General features: G+C 42.8%; 1 protein-coding gene across 3 annotated transcripts in view; it reads right to left on the bottom strand.

Moving 5' to 3' along the window:
- Window positions 1-23941, bottom strand: part of LOC121648961 (protein mono-ADP-ribosyltransferase PARP14-like) — a 40321-nt gene that overhangs the window by 4582 nt on the left and 11798 nt on the right. For 2 of the 3 annotated variants that reach the window (XM_041999480.1, XM_041999479.1), the window contains exons 3-19: window positions 23026-23053; window positions 22797-22871; window positions 21469-21642; window positions 21047-21172; window positions 19702-19803; window positions 17251-19432; window positions 16047-16199; window positions 15853-15928; window positions 12956-13192; window positions 11704-11925; window positions 10815-10929; window positions 10517-10678; window positions 9871-9933; window positions 9538-9723; window positions 7905-8105; window positions 3764-3879; window positions 3236-3471 (exon numbers count right to left, since the gene is read on the bottom strand). In XM_041999480.1, coding sequence (XP_041855414.1) covers window positions 3236-3471; window positions 3764-3879; window positions 7905-8105; window positions 9538-9723; window positions 9871-9933; window positions 10517-10678; window positions 10815-10929; window positions 11704-11925; window positions 12956-13192; window positions 15853-15928; window positions 16047-16199; window positions 17251-19432; window positions 19702-19803; window positions 21047-21172; window positions 21469-21642; window positions 22797-22871; window positions 23026-23053 — 4454 coding nt within the window. The remainder of the gene's footprint in view (window positions 1-3235; window positions 3472-3763; window positions 3880-7904; window positions 8106-9537; window positions 9724-9870; window positions 9934-10516; window positions 10679-10814; window positions 10930-11703; window positions 11926-12955; window positions 13193-15852; window positions 15929-16046; window positions 16200-17250; window positions 19433-19701; window positions 19804-21046; window positions 21173-21468; window positions 21643-22796; window positions 22872-23025; window positions 23054-23941) is intronic. The other variant, XM_041999481.1, reaches the window with a different exon arrangement.

The raw sequence follows: 23941 nt of genomic DNA, 5'->3' as shown, positions 1-23941 counted from the left end.
AATTATCTAATTCAATGCATAAACTAGAGAAGTTTTCAGGTAATACCCTCCACCAGAAACATGCTCATTTTGTATGTTATAAGACACGGTGTAGAAGAAGTTCAGTCAGGCAGCAGGTTCAGTACAAAGCTCTATCAACTTTATACAACATCAGTTGAACAAAGTGCTGAACACAACACAGAAGCAATAACTTTAAAGGTAAAATAAAATGCAAAGTATAAACAGAAACAATAGCAGTAAAACAATAAGACAAAAAAAATGATAAAAGACAAGAAAGCAGGGGTCTCACGCAAGATCGAAGGCTGGATCATAAAAATGGGTCATCAGGTGGGTTTTAAATATGGACAGCGATGGGGCGTCTCTGGGAAGTGATGCTAAACTAGACAACGTGGTCTCTCATGCGCACTCCAACCAGAAGATGAGCTGCAGCATTGTAGCTCACCTAATAGTTTTGATTTAAACAAAGGAATAATTTATGTTTGTTAAAAGGAAATAATGTTGTAATTTCATACATGTTTAAATGAGGATTTATAGCAGAACCAAAGTTCTGGTGCTGTTGAAGTCAGGACTTGTTTTTTTGTTGCTCACTATGCACTGATGAAGAGACGCCTGATACTCTGTCAAACTGTAAGAAGACGTTTTCAACGGCATGCTATAAGTCAAACAGCACTTGGAACTGAAGGAAACTCGCAATGGGATGATTTCATTTAACCCCCTTTGAGTTAATGCGACCAATAAGTTATGCAGGTTTATGTGTTTACTTCCTTATCTGTTAATGTACGTGCTAATGTGTTAGCCAAGTTCACGTGACACTTAACCCACTACGTTATGGAACACGATCATTATAAGCTCACAAGTTTATAATCATTTAGTGATTGAATAATATGTTTTCATGTGGTTGTAATATGTTTGTTCTCTATAAGAATGTTTATGTAATATAAATATATTTTCTGTTTTCTCTCAGTTCTCACAGCATGGTTGTACAAATAAATGCCAGTAAACAAAGAAAGCTTTGTGTCCGTAATTCAACCAGAGGGGTGTTGCAAGCATCTTGGATGAGTCGGAGAGGAAAGAGATGACTGGCTGACTCCAAGATGAAGTGTTTTACAGTAATCCAGCCGGGAAGTGATGAAGGCATGAAAAGTGTGGAGCTGTTAAAAATGATTTTGCCTTGGCGAGTTGACGAAGATTAAAACAAGCTGGACTTTACCACCAGTTTATTCTGGCAATATAGTTTAAACTCACTGTCCAATTTAAAACCCAAATTAGTGACAGCTGGTTTTGAAAAGCTACACGAGGGGCCCACATCAACTGGGGAGGGGCCACTGGAAGACCTCAACGATGCTGTGGTGGTCCAAGAATTACCTTAACTGTAAGTATAGCACTTTCTCTAATGCCAGGTTTTTGAGAAGGGGTTTAAAAGAAGAGGGGACAACATCAGTCACCAGAGTGCTGTTAAAAATGGCAAAGACCACCTGAGCTACAGCAGGAAAGATCTCCTTAAAAAGATGAAGAGGAACGGCATCAGGGGATAGCTTTAATCTGCCTTTGCCAGCTCATGTTTGACTCTGGTCTTCAAAGTCCTTAACGGAGCCACAAAGACCAGAAACTTAACTCGTTTACATCAGAAACAGAGGCTGAGGGAACAGGGACCTGGTTAAAAACAACAGAAAACAGACTGGCAGCGGAGGAGTTAAAGATCCTGCAGCACCGTGGCGGAGAGCAAGATTTAACTGCCGCACAAGAGAGTCCAGCATCAAACGGCTTGTGGTATGAAATAGCGATGATACACATACTAGATAGAAACCATATGAGAGAATGAGTTTAAGAGGGTGTCTGTGTTTGTGTATGGCTCCAGACACATACTGTATGAGATTAAAAGAATCAATAAGCTCTAAAAAGTCCTTCAGTAGAGGCGTATCAGGACAACACACATGAATATTGAAATCAACTACAAAAAGGACCCAGTCATAATGAGGCACAATTCCAGCTAAGAAATCAGAGAAGTCATTCACTAAGTTCTTGTTGTATTTAGGAGGTCTGTAGATGACCACGCAAATCCCTGGGTCAGATCTACCCACCTCAAATTAGGTCAATTTAAAGCTAGAGTATGAGGATAACACACAACACTGTTTGAAGTTTATAAAAACAGTCACTGTTCCTCCTCCTTGACCACACATCCATCGGAGCTAAAATAAGAACATCCAGCCGGCAAAGGTTCCACAAAAGTGCTGCACTCACCAGGAGATGCCGCGTCTCTGTCATGCAGAGGAAATCCAGACCATGGGAGGTGAAGAAATCCAGCAGAGCAAAAGAGAGAAAGGGACAGTGCAAGATGGATGCTGGAATAGTCGTCATTAGGGGCACGTCACTGCTAAAATCGGCTAAAGTTCTGTACTGCTTCTTGATCCCTGATCATTACCATCACCACATCTGTGCTTTAGATCAGTAACAAGTAGATGTTTGTAAGAGAAATGTGTTGCAGAATATTCTAAATACATGATGCTGTCTTGTCACTTTTCAACTAGGCTAGCATGGTGGTGTGGCGGCTAGCATGGTGGTGTGGCGGCTAGCATGGTGGTGTGGTGGCTAGCACAGCAGTCTCAATGCAACAAGGTTCCCAGTTTGAGCTCCGGCTGGTGCTGTGTGATGTTTGCATGTTCTGCGTCTGGGTTAAGGCTCATTTATGCTCTACGCTGAAGACTTTCTGAGAATGAACATCATCATGTTTGGTATTGTCTGAAACTGATGTTGGAACTCGGAGGTGAACTCTGTGTTGCTTAGCAACTATGCCAACATAAGGGATGCATGAAAGTGAGAGAGCAGTGATGTTTGAAATGACGTATCTATTTACACAGGTAAAGGCCTTTGGTTGGTGGTTCTAAAATCTCCCAGGAAAAGAGTGTCCATGTGAGTGGTTGTCGGTCTGTCTCTGATGGACCCCTGTTCAGAGGGTACCCTGCCTCTAGTGTAGTAGGTGCTAGGGTAGGCCCCACCCGCGTGCCACTCCGCATTGAAAGGTGTGGTTAAAGATGATGGATGGACTTTTCAGCCCTTTACTTTCCAACTAAATGCGGGTCTGTGGACATCCTCGTGTATTTTCTCCTTTCAGTTTTCAACCAAATCACAAAGTTGATTAAACATTGGACAAAGTTGTCTTTTAGATGTCCTATCAGCAGAACTATGCTGGGCGGGGACTATCATTATGACATGCTTGTGGATGCTCTTTGCTTACCTGACTGCATCTGCTGCAGTGTAGACGTCCCTGGTGAGACCCTCCAGATGGATCTTGGGCTCCTGGTCTTTATTCCCTCTGTCCAGACGGATTCTCACAGTCAGTTTCCTCTGCAGGGTCTTCAGCTCCTCAAGGTCAGCTTGGGACAGCTGATTAATGTACTTGTCACTAATGGTTTTCTCCATCTGCTCGTGCACAATCAACTCATTGATCCTCCTCTTAGCCAAATTCACAGCCTGAAGTGCAAAGAAATTATCACAGATCTCAACTTACACAACAGCCTTTCATGCATTTTTATCAAAAATATTAAATAATTCAATTAATAGCTAAATAAATCCACTGGATATAGTGAAGGATCCCAGGTGGCAATGAGTTTAGGTTTTGGCCTCATGCATAATGACAGCAATCTTAAAACTTCAGCAAGCCACATTTCAACTTCCTGTCAGCCATATAAACTAAACTCAAACGGACCAAACGCTGACAGCATTCGAGTTCAGAAACTTCGTAAAGTGAAAACTTCATACTGACGTTTTGGTTGTCGGCACACAGCTCAAATACCGCAGGCTCAAACTCCTCCCTCTCCAGAACAAAGTCTTCAGTGCTAGGCTGCTCCGACCCAAATCCAAAAAATGAGGTGACACTGTCTGAAACAGGGTAAAACAATGATCGATGCAATTACACAGCAAGAGAAGTCAGGTTAAAATATATTGAGTTATTTTTGTGTTTTTATTAAATGCAAAAAAAATTGTGATCTGAGAGTGGAAAAATTATCTAAAAGGAAAAAAAATATATTTGATATAAATATTTTTCACACTGATAGCAAAAAATAATAATATTTGAGACTAAAAAAAAGTTTTGAAATAAACTATCTTCTTACAGCACATTTAAAAAATAATTTCCTAGAAAAAAAATCTCTCTCAAAAGCCTTTCTTTACTCTGAAATATATATTTTTTTGCTATCAGAGTGAAAACTTTTACTCTCCCAAATTTTTTTCTCTCTCAAAGCTTTTTTCTTCTCTCTCTCAAAACCGAAGTCTTTGCTATCGTTTCAAGATTTTGCTGTTGATGTGAAACTTGTGTCATGTTACTATTGGTGATTCTCAACTGAACTGACAGCTGGGTGGCATCATTTCTCCATTTCTATTTTTTGCTATCAGTGTGAAAAATATTTATATCAAATATATTTTTTTCCTTTCAGATAATTTTTCCACTCTCAGATCACTATTTTTTTTGCATTTAATAAAAACACAAAAATAACTCCATAAAAATACAGCAGCGTCTGGACTATCACTGTAAAATACTCATTAATATGAACTATAAAAAACTAAATAAATAGCAAATAGATGGCAAGTAGATAAGATTTATCTCCTCCTAAGCATCTCCTAGTTATTCTAGTTATTATCTGTGTGTCTAAAACGTTTGTTAAACACTGCTGATAATAATGTCGCTCATTAACATTTATTGACAGAACTTCTGGCTGTAGTCAGGGTGCTTTTATGGTTCTGTTTGCTTCATCAAGCTCTTCGATGAAGGAGTGGTGAAGGAGCGTGAAGCATCCCCAAATCCAAGACCACAGGTCTCTGCTGGAAAAGGGTGGAGTGTATTCTCTGGGTCAGGAATGAGGTCCTGCCCCAAGCGGAGCTCAGGTATCTTGGAGTCTTGTTCAGGAGTGAGGGAAGGATGGAGTGGGAGCTCAGAGCTGAGCAGAAAGAAGTTCTTGATTTACCGTTTCATCTACGATCCACCCCTCACCTATGATCACGAACTGCGAGTACTTACTGAAAGAGCAAGATTTCAAATGCAAGCGGCTGAAATAAGCTTCCTCTGCAGGGTTTCTGGGCTCTCCCTTAGAGACAGGATGAGAAGCTCATTCATCCAGGAGGAGCTCAGAGTAGAGCCGATGCTCCTCCACATCCAGAGGAGATAGATGAGGTGGCTCAGGCATCTGGTTGGGATGCCTCCTGGACGCCTCCCAAGGGAGGGTTTTCCAGGCAGCTTCCACTGGGAGGAGAGCCTGGGAAGACCCAGAACATGATGGAGGGACAACTTCCCTCGGCTGGCTTGGCAAACTCTTGAGATTCCCCTGGGGGAGATGTGGGAAGAGGCCCAGAAAAGGGAAGCCTGGGTCCCTCTGCTGCTGCCCTTGTTACACAACCTCAGATAAGCAGTAAGAAAATGGATCTATATATTTGATCATCCTCAGTGTGAGCTTCTCTATAAAAGCTGAAAAGTTTGCTGTTTTGTCCTTAGAGAAGCAACTGTTGCTGCTCATCAGTCCGGGAACGGTTGTAAAGTCATCATTCTACGCAGAGAAAGATTATTCACAAGAGGAAAACATTCAAGGAAGCAGTCAATCTTTCCAGAAATGGACATTCCAGTAAGTTCAGCCCAAGGTCAGACCAAGGAAAAAATAAAACCAAGAGCTCCATCTCAGGCTCTCCAGGCCTCAGTTAGCAGGTTAAATGTTAAAGTTCATGACCGTCCAGTTAGAGAAAGACTGAACCAGTGTGGCTTGTTTGGAAGGGTTGCAGGACAAAATCTCTTCTCTCTAAAAAACATGGCAGCATGGTTGGCAGAGTGGGATTAGATCAAACCATGAGACTTGGAGATGTTTGGTCAGAATGTATGAAAAACCACATCATACCACCTACCAGCACGGTGGTGGTGGGATGATAATCTGGGCTTGTTCGGTAGCTACAGGACATGAAATGACAGTCAAATGAGCAGCAAGTGCTTATCCTAATGTATTTAAATAACAGAAGCAAGGTAACATTAGGTGTTACCTTCAATATTAAAGAATCCTTAAAGAATTATCATAAGAAAATAGTGGATTTAAGGCAAATTTATTTGTATAGCACATTTAATGTACAAGATAAAACATACAACACAGCGGGCTGCAGGAAGCAACTGCAAACAAAAATTAAAAACAAACAAAATGAAAAGACCTAAAACAAAATAGATAAAAGCACAAAATAAAGTTCCAGTGTGGGAAATTTAAGAGTCGTTCTGATAAAAGGAACCAAATAAAAAAATGTTTACTCCTGATGTAAAACTGCTGAGTCAGCAGACCTGCAGTTTTCTGGGAGTTTGTTCCACATGTGAGGAGCATAAAAGCTGAACGCTGCCTCTCCACGTTTAGTTCTGACTAAACAGAAAGCAGACCTGATCCTGATGACCTGCTTCATAGGCAACCAGAAGATCCTGAATGGATTCTGGTCCTGAACCATTCGGGTCTTTGTAAACTAACAGCAGGATTTTGAAGTCAAGTCTTTGACAAAAAGGAAGCCAGTGTAAAGATCTGAGGACTGGAGTTCTAGAATCTGCATTCCTGGTCTTAGTGAGGACTGGAGCAGCAGCGTTCTGGACTAACTGCAGCTGTCTGATGGACTTTAAGGAGATCTGTGAGGACAGCATTACAGTAGTCCAGTCTACTAAAGATAAATGTGGACCAGTTTTTCTAAATCCTGCTGAGTCATCAGTCCTTTAATCCTCAATATGTTCTTTAAGTGATAATGGGCCGACTTCACAACTGTCTTAATATAACTGCTAAAATCCAGGTCCAGGAGTCCAGGACTACTCCCAGGTTTCTGGCTTGGTTGGTAGTTTTGAACTTTGCTGTTTGAAGCTGAGTAATGACTTTTAATCTTTCTTCCTTTGGCTCCAAAAACCATTATTTCAGTTTTGTCTTCATTTAGCTGGAGGAAGTTCTGGTACATCCGATCTATAATTTGATCCATGCAGGTGATCAGAGTCTGGATCGGACTGTGGTCTCCTGGTGAGATGGTTATGTAGATGTGTGTGTCATCAGCATAACTGTGGTAACATGTTTAGTAATTTCCATAATGTGAGCGAGTGGCAGAATGTAGATGTTGAACAGCAGTGGCTCCAGGATGGAGCCTTGGGGAACTCCACAGGTTGTTTTGGTTCGCTCAGATTTATAGTTACCTATAGACACAAAGTAGTCCCTGTCTTTTAAATAGGACTCAAACCAGTTAATAGCAGTGCCAGAAAGTCTTGCCCAGTTTTCCAGCAGGTCTAGTGAGATGTTCTGGTCGACCGTGTCAAATGCAGCACTGAGATCCAGCAGTACCAGGAAGGCTCTGCTTCTCATGGTGGTGAGACGGGCAGAGGGAACAGTAGGTGAATGGAGGAGGATGACATGAGAGTATGGGAGGGAGTAGCAATATGGAGGAGATTGGACAGATAAGGAGGGGTCAGATTGTGAATACATTTGAAAGTGAGAAGCAGTATCTTAGGTTGATTCTGTGTTTTATTGGGAGCGAGTGGAGTTGTTGAAGGACAGGGGTAATATGTTTAAAAGAAGAGGTGCGGGTCAGGATAGCTGCAGCAGAGTTCTGGAGGAGCTGTAGTTTATGAAGTGATTTACTGGGTAGACCGAAGACAAGTGAGTTACAACAGTCGAGTGACAAGACTGTGGATAAGGATTGCAGCAGTGTGCGGAGGGACTGATGAGCACAGACAGTTTGTGTTATGAAGGTGGAAGTAAGCCGACCAAGTGATGCTGTTGATGTGGGCTTTAAAAGATGCTTTCAAGACAGCAAGTGTTGGTTTTCAGATGGCAAATGATCTTATTCAGGTTTTTAGAACTGATTGGTGTTCGGATTTAATTACCCTTCTACAGTAATTGAAGTTAAAAATCACAAGATACCTTTCAACTTGCCAAAGATGCTCCTCTCCACGTCCTCTCCTTGTCTCTTCTTCATGCTGTTGACAAACTCCGTTATCATGACCGTCTGAAAGATCAGGATCTTCACACTGCAGACGAACCTGTGGTGCTTCTTCCTCACAAACTCCACCACCGCGTCAACCATGGCGTCGGCCACTGCTGACGGGCTGGCCCCTCCCTGACCTAAAGAATAGATACGGAGCAAGAATGACGATGCTGACGACACAGATGATGTAAAGCTGGACAAAAAGGATTTTTTTCTTGATAACAGTAATGTAAAAGCTAAGGTAATGTTAAGGTCTTTTTTGTGAGCCACAGAAAAGCCAGCCATCCATCCATCCATCCATCCATCCACCCACTAATCCATCCATCCATCCACCCACTAATCCATCCATCCATCCATCCATCCATCCATCCATCCATCCATCCATCCATCCATCCATCCAGCCATCCATCCACCCACTAATCCATCCATCCACACATCCATCCATCCATCCATCCATCCACCCACTAATCCATCCATCCACACATCCATCCACCCACTAATCCATCCATCCATCCATCCACCCACTAATCCATCCATCCATCCATCCACCCACTAATCCATCCATCCACCCACTAATCCATCCATCCATCCACCCACCCATCCATCCATCCAACCATTCACCCACTAATCCATCCATCCATCCATCCACCCATCCATCCATCCATCCATCCACCCACCCATCCATCCATCCAACCATTCACCCACTAATCCATCCATCCATCCATCCACCCATCCATCCATCCATCCATCCACCCATCCATCCATCCATCCACCCACTAATCCATCCATCCATCCACCCACCCATCCATCCATCCAACCATTCACCCACTAATCAATCCATCCATCCATCCACCCACCCATCCACCCACTAATCCATCCATCCATCCATCCACCCACCCATCCATCCATCCATCCATCCACCCATCCATCCATCCATCCACCCACTAATCCATCCATCCATCCATCCATCCACCCACCCATCCATCCATCCATCCATCCATCCACTCACTAATCAATCCATCCATCCAACCATCCACCCACTAATCCATCCATCCATCCATCCACCCACTAATCAATCCATCCATCCAACCATCCACCCACTAATCCATCCATCCATCCATCCATCATCCATCCATGGTGAAAATATCTGGCTCAACATTTATCTCAGTTTTTTTAAGTTTATGAGAAAATAAATGCAGAAGCAGCAATGAGGGCTCCTGCACCAACCAAACACATACATGTTGGAATCATTTTTAAAGGAACGTTCTTTTCTTTCTTTGAAGCTGCTGCAAACAGCATTTTGTAGGTCATGTGACTCACTGGCCATGTGTATTCACACATAGAGTTTGTAAAGTTTATGTTTTTCATCTTTTACATTCATTCAGTGTGGGCGAGCGTTAAAATCTGAAACTATGTAACTGAAGTGAATCGGTGAGATAAAATTAAAGAAATAATTGAACATAAAGCAGGAGTAATAGATGAAAACTTTGAGAAATAAACAGATTTTCAGACATTTTCTTACACTAAAACAGAATAGATGTTGGTGCAGGTAGTTTTTTTGGTACGGACCTGTTCCCAGAGCTGGGAAGGCGACAGAGGTAAACTTGTTCTCCTCGCAGGTCTTCAGCACAGCATAAACTAACTCTTTAATCTTTGCAGGCTCGTTGCGGCCAACGACATGGATGATGTTCTGGCAGGGCAGCTGGCCGGCTGAGGTCATGATCATTGCACGAGGCAGGTAACCTGGAGAATTCACTGCAGAATAGAAACACCATTGTAACAATGAAATTTGGTTTTATAGTATAATAAAGTACAACTGAAAAAACTTTTAAGTTTAATAAAGATAATAAATATGAAGCAGGATGTTACTGGAAAGAAAAGGTTTAGTTTCTGGATACACACCAATCATTGAGCACTCCTGTTGAACCGTTAATCCAGCGCTGTCTAAAATCGCCTTCGACACGCCTGATAAATGAGAAGAAAAAGAACCAGAAATCAAATTACTGACATATACGATGCCACGCAATAACCTTTATTGTACCATCGGGGAAATTTGCTTTGGACATAAGTGCTGTGACTTTAGTTGGCATCGCAAAAAGGAATAATAGATAATAAATAGGATGTTAGAAACAGTAAAACTAAGACAAAAACTGTAAAACAATCCACCTGCAATCAGAAGCACAGCAGAAAGTAAATATATCACCTAAAACTCAGAATAATGGAGCATAAAATCTAGAAAAAATTACTCACAGCTACAGAAGCCGCTGCACAACTCATCCAGGCTTCCAGGATTTTATGTTCAATTTTGATTCAAGGTTTACAACATTTATTCACAGTAGCTTAATAAAACCTGCTCCGACGTTTGATTAATACAGACAGATGACTGAAGAAATGGACGTAATGGGAGCAGATTCAAGTCTGGAAAGTTCCAGTCAGGAGGAAGAAACGATGAAATACTGGAGCTGAACAGAAATCTGCTACTGAGACGCTTTCAGGTCAGTTTACAGAAACATTTCTGAGCTGATATAGAAAAATTCAAAAGAGTCACCTGCTTGAAGGTTAAAGCTCTGATTGGAGGAGTTAACGATGACATCACAGGTCTCCTTGGTGATGTCTCCTGATGAAACCTCCAGGATGAGCTGACCCATCTGCATGCGGTACACACCGAGGATGGGGGATGAAACCAGGCTGAAGGAAGATGACGCTGATGCTGACGCAGAACGACGGAGATTTCCAGTTTTAATGGACATTATTATCAGCTGAAATGATGAGACTGACCCTCCTGATGCTGGATCAGCTCCTCCACAGGTGAGGACAGGTGAAGGTGTAATTGAGGGGTTTCTTACCGGAGGACGGCAGTGAGCGGCGGGCTGGTTGCTGCGCTGCAGCGTGGTGTGAATCCAGAGCAGCATGATGGACGTTCACTGAACTCGTCTGACCGGTGAACTCTCTGGTGAAACACTGAGCAACGTGTGGTGAGTTTAATATAAACCATTTTACTTTAACCGTGTCTCCTTTAACTAGTTTCTCTCCTTGTGGTTTCCACTGCATCTGATTCCTTTTTTTTCTAGACTAAACATGGAGAAGCTGCCAGTGGAGATGAACTTTCACCAAATGTAGACACTTTTAATACCAGGTTAAAAACATTTATTTTCTCTTGCACCTATGCATGAAATCTGCTCTGCATCTTTTAACTTATATAGACTGTTGCTGCTTTTATTGTTTTAATTTAGTTTATTAAAACATAAAAGAATATTATGTTTATATTCTTTTATGTGCCTCCCTCTGCACCCCACTGAAATGCTTTTAATGTTTCACGTGAGGCACTTTGAATTGTCTTGTTCATGAAATGAGCGATACACATAAACTTGCTCTGCTTTGTTTTTTTAGGTACTTCATGTGTAATTGTCTGTTCCTGAGATTCTCGAACACATTTAACTGTGAACAGTGTTTTATGTTTGCAGGCGTCTTTTGTTTCTGCAGCATGAAACACAAATGTAAGAAAACCTGAGCTGAACGTGTTGATGAGGGATGACTTTACAGTTTTAGGAGGTCCAGAGAAAAGTTTAGCATCACACAGTGAGCAAGGGTTAAAAAACCTAAAGCTAAAGGTAATTCATTCAATTCCTTTAATTCCAGTTTCTTCTTCCTTCTGCTCGGACTCGTCCACAAATTCTTTCCTCAGATCTCGTTTGTTTAGCAGAAAGTTAAAAACGTAACATGTGGTCAACTCACGTCCACAGTCAGGCTGTCGCTGGGATGCACGACCACGACCACCTCTCTCAGGTGGCGAGGTCTTGTCCTGCGGCTGAACAAGTGGATCTCCTTCAGCAGGATTCTGGACACCAAGTCTCTGGGGAATCCTAGGTTTCCTGTTCCGATGGCTGGGAAGGACAGAGACGACATCTTCTGCTTCTCAGCTTCCTCCAAACAAAACGTGATGATGGATAAAAACTCCTGACACATGAAGAAGAAACACGGTGAACAGGTGAGACAGAGAGAAGCGTCTGGACTGGATCACTGTGGGATGATTTGATCAAACTTTCTTATCATGAAGAGCAGTGATGAGATCATGGACAGAATTCTTCATGTAGAAAATATAATCCACAGTCAGCAACTTCAACATCCTACTTGAACAGTAACACATCACATGTGCTCAGCCCGCCCTCTTCACACAGGACTGCTCTGCCTCCATATTTTTATTTTCTTATTTATATGTGCTTAAGACGAGACTCCTCAAAATTTCGTTATGCTTGCATAATGACAAAAAGATCTTGAATCTTAAATAATGCTCCATTTATTTTATATATACAGTAGAATAACTTATCGAGTATTTTTCTACAGATCAGTATTTCTATTGTTTATATTTTTAAATCAGGACTAAAGTTTTCTTGTTTATCTGAAAGATTTCCACATGTTCTCCGTGACCTGCCGAGGCAGCAGTTATTATTTCTGCCACTTGGTGTCACTAAAGAACTACTGATGGAAAAAATACAGAAAAAAACTGAGGGGTGGAACATTCAGAAAGTAGTAAAGATCCAACCTGATGGTCAGAACACGAACACAAAGCCATTCAGTCGGCTCCATCTGAGTGTGGAAGTCAGTAAAATAAATCTTTAAAATAAGAAAATTAGCAGTAAAACCTACAACCACAATTTTACCACACTGTAAGAATCTGCCAGGTTGATGCAGGAGAAGCATCTTCAAGGTCTCTAATGAAACTGAAGCTGCTGAACTCAGGACATAACAGAAATATAGAAGGAAATACCAGGTGTAGAGCCGATGAGACACTGATTTCCACTAAATCCATGAACACAACGTGTGAATACCACTAAATCAGATCAAATCTTTCTTTGCTTTAATGCAGAACATCACTTTCAGCTGCAGCCCACACCTTCTCAAAGCATCCATTTTCAGTTAAAAATAATGACTGAATGCATCCATGTTGCAACGCTGTGTTCATGTAAAATCCAGATGGACTTCTCACCTTCTCCGCCTGACCGGCTCCGTTGTCCCAGGAAGGGCAAACAGCATGGAAGACTTTGCGACACCTGAGCCTGTATCCGTCGGTGATGACGACTTCGCCGTAGTCCAGCGCAGCCACTCCGGCTTCAGTCTGAACGGCGACCTGCAGACTTTCACCGGCCGCCTCCACGATGGCTTTGGAAACGGCTCCCTGGTCCAGGTTCATGTTGTCTGCAATGGTGTTGACGATGACGTCAGTCTGTTGACAAACAGCAAAGTAATCTATTACAAGATCACTAACATGAAGCTGAGTCATCAGGGAGCACAGAGTTCCTCCTCGAGAGGAACCAGCTTGTTTGTCCAGTCAGGGTCACATTTCCTGTCCTACTGGTAGGAGACCTCGCTGCAGACCGAGAACCCACTGGAGACAGTCTACCTCTCTACTGGTTTGTGAACACCTGTACATCTCTCTGGAGTTGTTTGTATTCATGTGGCATCACATCCTTGTTATCAGCTCAGTGTATCACAAAGCTGTTGTCATACGATACGATGCCAGGTGATGCAAGACCAGACCAGGCGGTACGGTACAGTCCTGTCTTCAACTCAAATGCTGCTACAAGACAAATTTCCCAAAATGAAACAGAAGAAAAGAAACAGCGTCTTCTAAACACCTGGTGGGATCAGAAGGAGCCGAGTCAGATCATGGCAGAGTTTCAGAGATCACTTGGTTTGGAAATCACTTTGCTTCATTTGGTTGGGTCCGTTGTTAGTTAGCTGGGTCCCTGTTAGCCGGCCAGATTTTGGGGCTAAATTAAAGATCATGAGGCAACAGAAGCTGCTTTCTGGTTTTATGGGTTAATTTTAACTTGAGCTTAAGTTTTATCTTATGATGATGATTTATCTAGGATGTCATGATCTTTCTGATGAAGACAGCGTAGACTAGACTCTTACGAAGAATCCAGATCAGGGCTACTCAGTTCGTGTCTTCCTGCTCCAACACACCTGACTCACATGAACGAGTCATAAGCTGCTGGAACAATTTAATTTGAGTCAGGTGTGTTGGAGCAGGGAAAGATTGAAAACCTGCAGGACTGCAGCCCTCGTGGGACCGAACTGAGTAGTCCTGATCTAGACCATGACAGAATGACGCAGCCGGCCGTGGTTTGTTTTCACCAAACAGGAACGATGCTATAAAAATACCAAAAGCGCTTCCAGTTAATCCCAGGGTCTTCCACCATCCACCACCAGGAACTTCTAGACTTCCAAGTTTTTCCATGTTTCCATCTATTCTATTCTATTCTATTCTATTAGCAGACACTTTTCTCCAAAGCGACTTACATTTGAGATAAAGAACAACACAAGCAAGAATTCAACCAGAAGGGATGTCATAATTAAGTAGTAGTCAGACTGATGGGAGTCCAGGTGGACCCAGGTGCTGTCATGTAGTCCACACACACACACACACACACACACACACACACACACACACACACACACACACACACACACACACACACACACACACTTTAATAGTCCTTTGTTTAAATACAAGATCATGATTTCATCGATCAACTATCAACTTCCCAAATTTCCCTGAGGACTCTCCAAAGGGATTAATGAAGTATTTTCTATTCTATTCTATTCTAACTTGGACATAAGTGCAGCAGCTTCTTCAGTACTTGGTTGAACCAAAGATCTGGACAAATCTTTCTAACTCATTCTGAGTAGAAGAGTTAAGCTAAGTGTGGAAATGCTCCTTAAACAACTGAGTCTTTAGCTTGCTTTGAAAAGTGGATACGGACTCTGTGGATCGGACGGAGTTTGGTAGATGGTTCCACCACCGGGGAACAACAGAGGAGAAGAGTCTAGCTACTGATGTGGCGCCACCTTGTGGTGGGAGCACTAGGCGTCTTTCGCTGGCAGAGCGTAACTGTGGAGAGGGAGTGTAGCTCTGGATTAAGGAGTGGAGGTAGACCGGAGCCGTTTGGGTTATTGTTTTGTAAGCCAGAAGCAGAGCTTTGAATCTGATGCGCTGCAACTGGAAGCCAGTGGAGAGCGATTAGCAGCGGAGTGACATGAGCTCTTTTGGGCTGGTTGAAGACCAGACGTACTGCTGCGTTCTGGATCATCTGCAGAGGTTTAACTGAGCATGCAGGCAGGCCAGCCAGTAAGGAGTTGCAGTAGTCAATGCGTGAAATGACCAGAGCCTGGACCAGGAGCTGGGTCGTGTGTTCAGTCAGGTAGGGTCTGATCCTCCTGATGTTGTAGAGAGCAAATCGGCAACCGAGACAACATGGTCCTTAAAGGTCAGCTGGTTGTCTACCATGACACCAAGATTCCTGGTAGAAGATGTAGGCACTAGCGTGATAGAGTTAAGCCGCACGCTTATCTGTGGCAGTAAGGAAGGATTGGCTGGAAAGACAATAAGCTCAGTCTTAGACAGATTTAGCTGATCTGTTTGTAAAAGCTGGTCTGAAGCAGCAGATAGTTCCTGGTATCAGGAACTGAAATCTTTCCTGGATAACGTAGAAGGATCTATGACATCACATAGATCTGATTTTAAGCTCTCTAGAGCTCAACTCACATCTTAACTGTGGAAACACTCAGACGAGAGGCCAGACGTCATCATAGGATTACTGCACAACCTCACAGATGTCACATTTATATCCAGGACTCAGTCTATTATAACATCACATAAATTTACATCACATCTTCTGAACATCATTGGTTACTCTGAGTTGATTGACCAACACTTTGTTTAAGGCAGGAACATAAAACTGTAGAGGTCACATGACTAAAAGCTAGCAGAAGCTGGAGGAGGTGGCTGTGGAGAGGGAAATCTGGGGGTCTGTGTGGCTGACTGTGCTTTAAAGCCAGATAGCTATTTTGTGATGAGCCCAAAAGAAAAATAAAATTTACATTCTGGTCCTGAATGTTTCCTTTACACAGAGCAATCTTCAGCCCATCGGGGGTGGTCTGCTCCATCCTCCCCAGCCTATAACCAATCAGAGAAAAGGCCAGACATCATCATAGGATTACTGCACAACCTCACACATGTCACATTTATATCCAGGACTCTATTATAACATCACAAGGTCGATGTAGAGCCTTACCCTCTGTGCTCTTGGTGCCTGGTGGGGCCCCTGGTGCTCTGATCCTGTCTAGTAACCTGGTGGTTTCCTGCACCTCTTCCTCCATGTCCTCCTCTAGCTCCTTTATCCCCAAACCGATGGCCACGTCCTCTCCCACGACCCCGCTGGTATCTGCTGAAAGACAAACTATACAGCTCACCTGACTCCCACACGGCAGCGGAACACAGATTGGTACACCTGTGTTACAAACGCTACAAACACATGATTTCTTCATAAATGTAATTTACTTAAACCATAGCAGTGTATTTATAATAAAAATGAAATATTTACCTGATTCTGTTATTGATACTTTGCCCAAAAAAATTTGGGATTACCTTAAATTATTATAATATAAAGACATTAAACGGTTGTACATTTGTTCTTAGTCTGACCAGATTTTTTTTCAACACTAGAACAGTGAAGGTGGACATTCTGAGTTTGAAGCATTGCTGCTTCCTGACTTTTACTAAATCTACATTAATTTTCATTAAAACTAGTTTTAATATTTAATATGTAAAGAACAGAGGAAATTTCTACCTATTTCAGCCACAGGTGTCACTTTAATCACAGGATTTTGTACTGTTTTATTTTTAGTTTCTGGATCAGATCATGTGGAAGTATTCTGTAATGGGTGGTATGCAGAGATGGATCCATGCTGTATTTTACAACATAGAGGACCTTGTAGGAATAAAAGTCCACGTTTTCTTCAAGAAGTGGACTGAAACTCAAACAGGTCAAAGGGGTTTCTGCAGCAGCTGCAGAGGAACGTCTAGCGTCTTGCAGAGTTTATAAAGGGAAACAGAAAAAGAAAAACTAAAAACTCAAGACACCAGCAGCACGCTGCCAAGTCGTGTGCAGGTTCTGCAGTAGACATGATCCACCCTGCCTCACAATAACTGGTTTAACCGCACAGTAAAAATGTAGATCGTATGATAATAGCCTATTCTGGCCTTCATATAGCCGAGCTCTTACTGCTACAAAGCTGCTGGCCTTCCTGTCAGATATCCTCTCGCTTCCACCTCCTTCCTCATTTGGCTTAAAGATGCAACTAAATGTTTTCTACTCTGACTCTGCATCAACAGATAGAAAGATCTTCCTGAAGGAATAAAGACCAGCTGAGATGTCAGTGTTTCAGAACGTATAGCTGTTTTTTTGTTGTTGAATAAAAACCATTTCTTTCATTTACCCTGAAGCCGTTGCACCCCTCCTGCTGGCCTGCTGCGGGACCGTCATGGTCGGCCCGAGGTCAATAAACGCGGTGTTTACAGCGGTAGCCAGGACTCTGGCTGTGTCAACGTTGTTGTCGACCAGGTGAATCTCCGTTAATGTTCCCAAACCCTGTGGACTGTCGCAGTACTCTCGGACTGCCTCGGCTATGGTGTCAGCACAGAGCTGGACGGGAAACCCAAACACTCCTGAGCTGATGGCTGGCAGAGCGATGGTGGAGCAGCTGACCATCTCCGCTTGTCTCAGACTCTCTTTAACGGCCATCTTCAGGCGGGACACTGACGTCTTCTTGTCATTGTCAGAGAAGCGCGGACCGACTGCATGTACGATGTACTTGCAGGGCAGGTTGCATGCACCTGTTACGATGGCGTCACCTGGGCGCAGTTTTCCATTTTTCGTAACGTAATCGGTGCTGATCTTCTGCAGCTCTGGTCCTGCAGCCTTCAGCAAAGCCAAAGCCAGACCGCCGATGTGCTGCAGTTCTTCGTTGGCTGCATTGACCACAGCATCAACGCGGAAGCTGCAGATGTCCGCCCTGCTGACAGAAACCAGAACTTTACTGCTAGTCTGCACTTTGCAGTAACAAAGGCTAGTTTCCTCCTCATAGGTGTCTTCCTCGTTTTCATCTTGGATCTCTGACTGAAGCACCACCACACAGCTGAACTCGGACATTATGGGAGACAAAAACATGCTTCCTTGGGACTGGAAATGTTTCTTCGCTCCAGGCTTGTCCACAGTTAAGGTGTCTGCAAAAAGAGCAGCAGCCAGCTCCTGAAAACAGGATTTGAGTTCGTGGACATGAAGACGAGCCCCACTGATGACGATTCTGGGCCTTTCTGGATCAAAATGGACCGACACCTTATTGTTTTTCATAGTTTTTATCCAAACCTGTGACTGTTTCTTCTCGATGAACTGAACAATGGCACAGGACCCAAGCTGAACGGTTTCCTGAACATGCGAGTATTTCCTGATGAACTCCTTCAAACTGCTGAAGACCTCTTTGACTGGGTTCACAAAGCCGGCTACCGTTACTTTGTCTCGTCTCTCGGGGTGGATCTGAATAGCCACCGTTTTCCTGTTTGAGCTGTTGTAAGTGTCTAGAAGTTTCTGGTTCAGGTCCACCCAGCCGTGAAGTTTGACAACTTCCTGGTCTTCCACATCCAGAGTCTGCACATGTAAATCTGCTTTCATCTTACTCTCTGCATCAGCCAGGATTCTGTCTGAACTTCCCAACAGAAAAATTCCTTTGGTGTCATAGCAGTAGATGGCGCTGATTCCCTGAGAAGTGAAGAGTTTCTCTGACATGTCCATCGGATCCACTGAACTGAGGTACTGTAGAAGGCCAGGGGGGATATTCAGCTGTTTTTTACTCATATTGACATTCCTCTCTAAGATCCATGCCTTGGTTTTGTACACTTCTTCAGGAAGTCCTGTGATGGCTAACTTCTGGGTGCGGTCATCGTAGGAGAGGTTCAGCTCAGAGGAGATGTCCAGGGCAGCTTTCTGGAGCCCCTCCTGCTTCAGGATGTAAAGCCACGCAGAAGACAAGACCATTCCCTCGGTGATGCTTCTTGCCTGCCGTTCAAAGACACTCATGGCTCTGAGAACAATGTTCTCCACAGGAGCCCTGATTTGTTTTATATCATCAGCACAACCAGCAACAGTCAGAAGCGATCTGGACGCATCGAAGACGAGGACGGCGTCTTCCTTCACCACTGAATGGATGTCTTTCTCTGCTGACTTCCACGCCTCTGTGCTCACAGCACATTCGAAGGCGGTGTACTGAGACATGAATTCACGAAAGGCCTTCTGGGTGTTCCGCATCCAGTTTTCTACATCTGCAGCGGTCAGACCGCTCTGCTTCAGAAAGCTGGGGAGGGGGCTGAGCGTCACCTCCGGGTCATCCAGATCCACGCTGCAGAAGTGCGGCCGCATCTGATCGTTAATGCTTTTTAGCTGCTTCTTCATCAGGAGGAACTTCCAGATCACGGGGTGAACGCTTTCCCTGAAGGAATCAGGCATCTTCCAGGCTGGTCGCTCTGTACCATACAAGGCAGTTCCCAGGGACTCGTAGTACGGATACAACTTGACGGCGATGGACCGCATCATGTGGTCTTCTTTGGTGCAGATCTTTGCAACAACTGCAACCAGATGGAGAATAAAGTAAAAGTTAGGCTGCTCTGCTTGTAGCTGGTGGAAACTCAAATCATTCTGGTTGTTTCTGTCAAAGTTCTCCCTGCAGGTTTACTTTTAGTCTGCTTCATTTTTTACTGGTTTGGTTAATTAGTGTAAAGAGAAACTGCAAATATGGACTTTTCCTGTTTTACCTCAGACTTGGAGCTTCTAGACATTTCGTTTATGTTAGAGCAAACTTTATGCAGCCACATCAGCAGCAAAACTAACAAACGACCTGTTGGGTCACTGAAAGAGACGATGGCCGCTTGTTCCTCTGGGATCATGATGACGTCGTCCGGTGGCGCCCAGTTCTTCTCAAACCACATCTCCAGCATGTCTGGAAAGAAACCAGAAGCACTAAATCAAAACAAAGGTAGAAAAGAACAGATTCTGTCAATGATTCTGGCTGAAAACTGATCACATATCAGTGTCAGCTGAATAGTTCGACACTATGAATATTTTGAAGTTTGAATGTGATTTATTGGTGAAAGTATAGGTAAGAAGATACTATTTGAAGCTGCGGAGCAATTAAAAACAATTTTACATGATGTCCATTGAAATTCATGCTATACATTTATTTCATTGAGATTCTCCAGACAAAGCTAAACTTTTTGCTGTTTGGTATCTTGCTGTCACCAGTTTCCCACTACTGGAACCACGAGGTCAGTGTTTGATTTGTTTTTCTGCTATGGGGCAGTTGGAGGGTGATCATTGGTTTTAAAGCGTTCTGGGGCAAAAGGTTTACGTCTGATGGATGTGATTGAGAGAGCTGGAATTTTCCTACAAGTGGAAGTTAAAATTATTCTTGTCTTATGGACAAGATGGACACAGCCACAGATCAATGTTTTCTAAGGCTGTCAAAAACAATGTGTTAACAGCAGTAATTAAATTATGTAATTAATTGTGTTAATACTTTTAATGTAGGCCCAAGCACCAATACATCCATCATTTCTCTGTGATGATGCCGCGACACGGAGGCTAGATGGAAAACGACGAGCCGGCTGGCTCCTTGGACAGATTAGAGAGAATATAAAGAACATTGATGGAGCAACATATGGACGTCGCCTCGGTGGAGAATGAGAGTGATTAAACATCCACTCTTTTCGCGCTTATGTTTTTTAAATTTTGCGTACATTTTGCACAAACATGGCTGGTCTAGTAGCTTGCTGGTCCTCTCTGCGTCTGCAGAGGACTGTGGCCTCTCCTCCCCGTCTTCTGTTGTTCCATGAATCACGAATAGTCATAGTCGCCAGTGGTGATTAACCATTTTAAATCACGCTTAATTAATCTGTAAGCTGTGATTAATCAGATTAAAAATTTTAATTATTTGACAGCTCCGATTTTTCTGTTGACAACAACCCAGAGAGCCAACAGGTTCTGCTGCTACCAGGCAGGGTGAGGACCGGCTTAAAGTCAGGCTGGTGCTCATAATGTTACTGCTGATCAGTTTACTTGTCTCAGGTTTAGGAAGACTCCTGGTCCTGAACAATTTGTTTCCACATGCTACCACTGCGGCGACAACCTGATTTCATCCTGCAGCTTTTCACCAGTTTACCATCATACTGGAACAGACGCTGTACCTTTAACCACAGTGGGAGGAAGACTTTCCATTCGGACGCTCTTTGCTGCCTCCAGCGGCCGAGCGGTCAGTCTGTGTTTCTGCATCTTTGAGTTGGTCTGGCTCACAGAGACGAACTTCTCCACATCTGGAAAAGACTCCACATTACTCCTCAAAGACTAAAACAGCTTGATCATGATGAGAGTGGTGGAATTATCTTCATTTGGATGGTAAAAGTTATAAAGGAAGATTTCATATGAAGCCAACCCTCTTGCTCTTAGTCTACAGTTCCTGCCCTGATGTGGAGATCTTCACCTTCTTTGCATCTCTTGACAGATCTAGCTAATAGATGGGTTTGAAACAGGTGTTTGGTCCACTGAATTTAGGTCCCACCATCTGAACAAACCCAGTGAATGTCGGCAGACAGCTCCTGGTGTTTCCTACCTGCCGGGCTGCTGAAGATGACTACGGCCTTGTTGGCCTCCCAGATGATCTCCAGACTGAAGGCATTCTCATCCAGCCCAGAGATGTTCTCCACCAGCATCATCAGCAGATCTCTTGACATGCTGTGGGTGACGTTCTCCAACACCACCGCTGAGGTCAGAGCGGATCCTGAAACTGAGACCACAAGAAAAACAGCCTTCATTTTTTTCAGGTTCACTGAAGGAATCTGTCTGCATTCACTTTAAAAGTCAAGACTGGAGGGAATGTAAATTGAAACAAGTATATTTTACAGAAATTTATAATATTTATTTCCAATTAAATTTCTTCCAGTAAAGAAAACCTAATATAATATATAATCTAATATAATCTAAACCAGGGTTTGGCTACAGCATTTGGCCTGGGGCCAATCTGTTTCTGACCAGCTGAACAGCAGGCCAAACGTAGCCTATACATATATATATATATATATATATATATATATATATATATATATATATATATATATATATATATATATATATATATATGTGTGTGTATATATATATATATATATATATATATATACACACACATATATATATATATATATATATATATGTGTGTGTATATATATATATATATATATATATATATATGTGTGTGTGTATATATGCCAGATGAATTAAACACTTCTCTCACAGCTACATTTCCTCCATCTGTCTCTCTGGTCTTTTTGCTCCTGAAGTGCAACGTTTCTTCCACGGTACTACTCTGCTCTGGTTGGGGAAAACCCCGACAGAAATAGCTGCTATACTCCTGCTTCCACATCCAAACCAAGCTCGGGAGGCAGAGATGAGGTGATGACTCCTAGCTGAAGCTAGCTTCAGGGTTAGCTCCCTTCACTTTACCCAGCAGTGGTGAAGCAGATGTGGGATTCTGTTGGAACTAGAGGAGCTGTGTAGTGTTTATTGCTAAAGCTGGGAGCAAAACATTCACGACTAAACAGGAAGTTTCTCACAGCGACTTCCTCTCCACTCCAATGTCTCCCGTCCCCTCCCCTGTGCGTCTCGCCTCCTCTCCTGCTCTTGAAGCGGCTACACTGTACTTTTAATAAGCACTGCAAAGGCCAGCATGTCTCTGCACAATGGGACAGAATTCTTGCAATTTTTTTTTTTTGGCGGGTCAGATTTTATTAACTCCCAGTTGCCCAACAATAATCAAAGTGATTGTTTTCAGAGAATGTCCAGATATTTTCTCAGCTCAGTGTTGCTATCAGGGGAAAGAAATGAGCACACAAACTCCTGTCATAAAGAAATGTTTTAAATGTCTATACACAGACACATATTTACCCTTCTGGCTGGCTGCAGAAGCTCCATCTGCTGGTTCAACTTCTGACTTTGGAGTCCTTGAATCAGTTGATGAGTCTGAGAATCCGGTTGGTCACGTTTAGATCATTCATATCAACACATTTCAGCTCAGAAAAGATGCTGCAGCGCTCATAAAATGCATCAAGTTTACACAAATTTACACAGACTGCTTATTTTGTCCTAAAAATACAGAAAAGCTGAATGTTCTTACCTGAGACCTGATCACTGTCTGTTGGGCTCTGAGGAAAAAACAGAAAACTATGCTTTAATAACACCAAATTTACCCAGATAGTCACATTTTATTCTGGGCTACTTCTAGCACTTATGGCTTAGTAAAAGCACTGGCAAGTGTCATGTGGGCCAGAACCGGTCCACATAAGAGGCGCTGACCTGGACATACATTACATAAGTATATGGTGGTCATGTGACTGAGATTTAACAGCCACAATCCAGAGATGGAGACTCGAGTTGATTTGGAGCAGATGTTACAGTTATGACTGTCGCGATAAGCAATAAGTTAAATAATTGCACGGTACGAATAAATCGCTCATTTATTCTTATTATATTTTGATGAGCTTGCCGGCTGAGATCATTTTTTTTTTTTTTTTTTATCCTACTTTACCATAGGCTGTGTATGACAACAGGTTTCACTGTGGAGTATCTCGACTGAACGCTCTCGTTTCTTGCGGAGTGATCTCTCTTGTGTCATACTGACAGCAGCATGTTGCACCACGGGACCATGGTGAACCACTAACCTGCAAACCGTGAGACTCATTTGAGTGGCGTTGCAGTAGAGCTTTACTCACTGCTCATCAGTCTGACAGCAGCGATGAGGGAGATAGTTCAGCTTCACAAACAGCAACGATGTGCAGTATATTTATTTTTTTCCTTTTTTTGTTTAAATAAAATGGTACTAACTGGCAGTTTTCCCTGTCTGAGCCCCATGTTTAATTTTTTTATATATTTTTTTTATATATTTTTTATAGGGTAGTTTTGTTTACAAAACAGAGACTTTATTTTCTATCATACTTATTGTTTTTGGGTGTGTTTGGTTTTCATTCATTGTTAATAGGATTGAGAGTCCGTTCTATTTATTGTTTTGTTTTGGAGTGTTAGTCTTAGCCTGG

Source organism: Melanotaenia boesemani, chromosome 11, assembly GCF_017639745.1.
Source record: "Melanotaenia boesemani isolate fMelBoe1 chromosome 11, fMelBoe1.pri, whole genome shotgun sequence".
Taxonomy (NCBI): Eukaryota; Metazoa; Chordata; class Actinopteri; order Atheriniformes; family Melanotaeniidae; genus Melanotaenia; species Melanotaenia boesemani.
This window is presented reverse-complemented; position numbering and strand designations above follow the sequence as displayed.